The 3,682-nt window shown below is 51.7% G+C and overlaps 1 protein-coding gene across 3 annotated transcripts in view; it reads right to left on the bottom strand.

The window, feature by feature from the left end:
- EVI5L (ecotropic viral integration site 5-like) overlaps positions 1-1,915 on the bottom strand; it is a 23,910-nt gene extending 21,995 nt beyond the window's left edge. For 2 of the 3 annotated variants that reach the window (XM_006752710.2, XM_006752711.2), the window contains exon 1: positions 1,703-1,915. In XM_006752710.2, coding sequence (XP_006752773.1) covers positions 1,703-1,854 — 152 coding nt within the window. In that variant the 5' untranslated portion in view covers positions 1,855-1,915. The remainder of the gene's footprint in view (positions 1-1,702) is intronic. The other variant, XM_006752712.2, reaches the window with a different exon arrangement.
- Positions 1,916-3,682: the final 1,767 nt, after the last annotated feature.

Raw genomic sequence — 3,682 nt, 5'->3', positions numbered from 1 at the left:
TGAGGAACTGTATTAAAGGGTCGCGGCATTAGGAAGGTTGAGAACCACTGCTCTAGTGTCTAGGAGATCCATCTGCCACCAGAACTATGATTCCCAGCATTCCTGGTGTTCCCCACGTTCTGGGCTTCTGCTTTTGGTCCTGGAGCTGCCACCAAAACTCCTATTCCCAGAATTCCTGGTGCTCCCTGCAATCTTGGTTTTCCCTTCCTGCTCTGTCTCGGTCCCATGGCCTCCCACTCTGCCAAGCTCCCCCTCTCTGCTCTCTGTCTGGCAGCTTGAGGAGCCAATTTCCCCAAGCGGCTCCACTCTCTGCCAGCTCTCCCGCTCTGCTCTCCACCTGGTGCCTGTGTATGCAAATTAACCTGTCATCTTTGTCAGGTTAATTTGCATACCCACTCCTGATTGGCTGGTGAGTGTCATGGAGGGATGGTCAATTTACATGTTTCTCTTTTATTATATAGGATTATTGACCCAAATCCTTATGCTATACTTTACATCCCCATGACTATTTTGTAATGATCAATCTGTGCTTCTCAATCCTTTTACCTTTTTCACCCAGTCCCCATTCCCCTTCCTGTAGTAACCATCAGTCTGTTCTCTGTATCTATGAGTCTGTTTCTGTTTTGTTTGTTTACATTGTTCTTCATATTCCACATATAAGTGAAATCATATGGTATTTGTCTTTTTATGATTAACTTTAATTTCACTTAGCATAATACCCTCTAGGTCCATCTATGCTATTGAAAATGGTAAGGTTTCATTCTTTTTATATGTATCACAGCTTTTTAAAAATATATATTTTCATTGATTTCATAGAGGAATGGAGAGGGAGAGAGAGATAGAAACATCAATGAGAGAGAATCATTGATCGGCTGCCTCCTTCACGCCCCCTACTGGGGATAGAGTCCACAACCTGGGTATGTGCCCTTGACCAGAATCAAACCCAGGACCCTTCAGTCCGCAGACTGAGCCTCTATCCCCTGTGCTAAACCGGCTAGGGCTCCTCTTATAGTCTCGAGCCGTCTATTTCAGTCAGGGCTCCGTTAAGATAGAGATAGTGGAAGGGAGAGGGAGACACAGAGAGAAACACCCATGTGAGAGAGACACAGCAATTGGTTGCCACCCGCACACATCCAGGGCCGAGGATTGAGCCTGAAACCCAGGCATGCACCCATGACTGGAATCAAACCCAGGACGCTTCAGTCCTCGGGCCAATGCTCTATCCACTGAGCCAAACTGGCTGAGACATGTATCGCAGCTTTTTATCCACTTGTCTATTGATGGGCACTTGAGTTGCTTCCATATCTTGGCTATTGTAAATAACCATGCAATGAACATAGGGGTGCATATATTCTTTCCAATTAGTAGGGAATAAACCTACATTTTAAACAAGGGGAGGGCCAGAAAGAAAAGGTGGGAAGGCCTGACTCCAGAGTCAGAGGCTTAACTCTTCTATCTAACAATGGCTTGAGAAACAGCCAGGTTCCAAGATTCACTCTGCTTCTAGAATCCTTGGTCTTCTCATCTGAATGGGGAACTGTCTGTTCACTCTGGGTTAGGAGGATGACATTGCCTCTGGTGGGAGCTATTACTTTGCCCAGGACCAGACTCAGGCATGAGTGTGAGGGAGCATCCAGGAGCTTCTGTTTGGGGCCCAAGCTGTACCCTGCACACCCTCCTCCTACGCCAGGCCCCAACTCACCGGTTCTGCTCTTCCAGCTTGGCTAGTAGCTCCAGCTCATTGGGGCTGAGGTTCTCAGAGTCAGAGGTAGGGGAGCAGGTGGGGGCTGACAGGGCCTCCTGGGATGAGGAGTCAGGGCTCAGAGTGGGGCTTGCCATGGTGGGCAGGCTCATCAACTGCAAGCAGGGCCAGGTCACAGCTCTGTCTGGGGGCCGGAGACACACATGGTTAGCATTGGGTTGGGTTTCCACCTCATTCTTCCAGCTCTGAGCCAGCTGAGCCTGCTGTTCACCTGTGCACATTTCCTCACTCTGGGCTCCCACTTCTGCTCTGTACACTTGGCGTACCCCTCATCCCCATGTACCCCAGCTCAGGTGATAGCCATGCCAGCACCTTCTATTCCAGATGCTGACTACCAGGACCCCTGCCAGTGTGCTCCAGATGCCTGGACAGATACAATAGGACCACAGCAGGGCCCAAGCTATCCTGTTGTCCATGGGCATGAAGGCCAAGGCTCATCTCCACACTCCAGAGTCTTCAGCAGAGCCTGAGGCCAAGACTTCCGTCACTCAAGACCCCTGCTGGGACCTTGAGGTGCAAAAGCCCCTACTTTGGTGGCCCTTTCTGATAGCCTCGGTCCTTGTCTCCTGCTGTGGTCTGCCCTGGGAGGCCTGCCTCAGCATCTGATCTTCCCTGTGTCATCAACCAAAGTGGTCTGCTAGCACAGCCAGAAGCAATTATTCTTTACTGTTAATTGTCTGGTGCTGCCAATTGCCAGAAGAGTTGACTACACTTGGGCTGGGAAGCCAGGGATGCATCGAAGTTCTGGGAGTCTGTGCTGTGGTGGATACAGAGTGAGAGCCGTAAGTTCTGACGGGTATCCTGATCTTGGCTTGCCATGTGCCATGCAGGTGTCAGGTCATCTCTCCTATTTTTCCTGGGGATGGTCTGGCCCCACCCTCCTGGGGGGGGGGTCCAAGGACATTGGCCTCTCACCTTCTGCCAGTGTCATGAGAGGCAGCTCAGCACCATACCCAAAGCTATGGCTCCAGACTCAGATAGACCTGTGCCTAAAGCATGGCACCCTCTCAACCAGCTGTGTAGGCTTCTCTGAGTCTCACAGGCCTCAGAGGGTGACTGTGAGAACTGAGTATGCTATGCACGTGGTGTGTGAGAACAGTGCCTGATACTTAGTGATCATTCCATAAACATTCTATTATTATCTATCCTTGGGCCAAGGTTGAGGGCTAGCTGGGAGCCAGGGCTTTGGGGTTCCGCTATGCCTGTTGTGGGACATCTGTGGGGGTTGGCATCACCTTGTAGGAGGTTCTAGTCATCAGGAATGGCTAGGAAAGGGAAGGTTGCTAGGAGCAGGGGACAGTGTTCCTTCTACTCAGTCATTCTGCTTCTGGTGAGCCCAGGTTAGCTCAAAGGGTCTAAGAAGATAGTGATCCCCAGGGTCATGGTGGCAGGAAGAAAATCCTGCTCCCCTACTGCCTCTGTGGGCAGTCCCTTCATGCCCACCCATTCTCCTGCATGCTCTGTACCAGGAGTCCACTATGTGCTCTTGGACCCCACCTGACCCGGCTCTGACAGCTCTGCCTGCATAGGGGCCCTTGCCTGGTCTCTGGAGAGGTGGGAACTGGTCCCCTAGGCAGCAGGGGGATAGTGACAGAATGAACTACCACACCTGCCTGGCCACCTCAGGTCACTGGGCACCTTCCTACAGCCTAAGCTTAGCCCCCAGCCAACACCCAAGAGCTCAGGGGTTGGCTGGACTTGATCCTAGCCATGCACTTGATTCTGGCTGCCTTCCCTCATGCTGCCCAGTCACGGGGGTACTATTCTGCTTTCACCTTAAGCGGGTGGGCAAGAACCCTCCCTCCCTAGGACTCTGAGACTCCCCAGGGCCACTGGTTCTGTCTCTGGTTCCTGAGAGCTCTCCTACTCTGTTGGGTACTAAGGGCTCTGGCTTTTGGTGAGTGGTATGAACTCTAGGTC

Source organism: Myotis davidii, unplaced genomic scaffold (genome assembly GCF_000327345.1).
Source record: "Myotis davidii unplaced genomic scaffold, ASM32734v1 scaffold770, whole genome shotgun sequence".
NCBI classification, from domain to species: domain Eukaryota; kingdom Metazoa; phylum Chordata; class Mammalia; order Chiroptera; family Vespertilionidae; genus Myotis; species Myotis davidii.
This window is presented reverse-complemented; position numbering and strand designations above follow the sequence as displayed.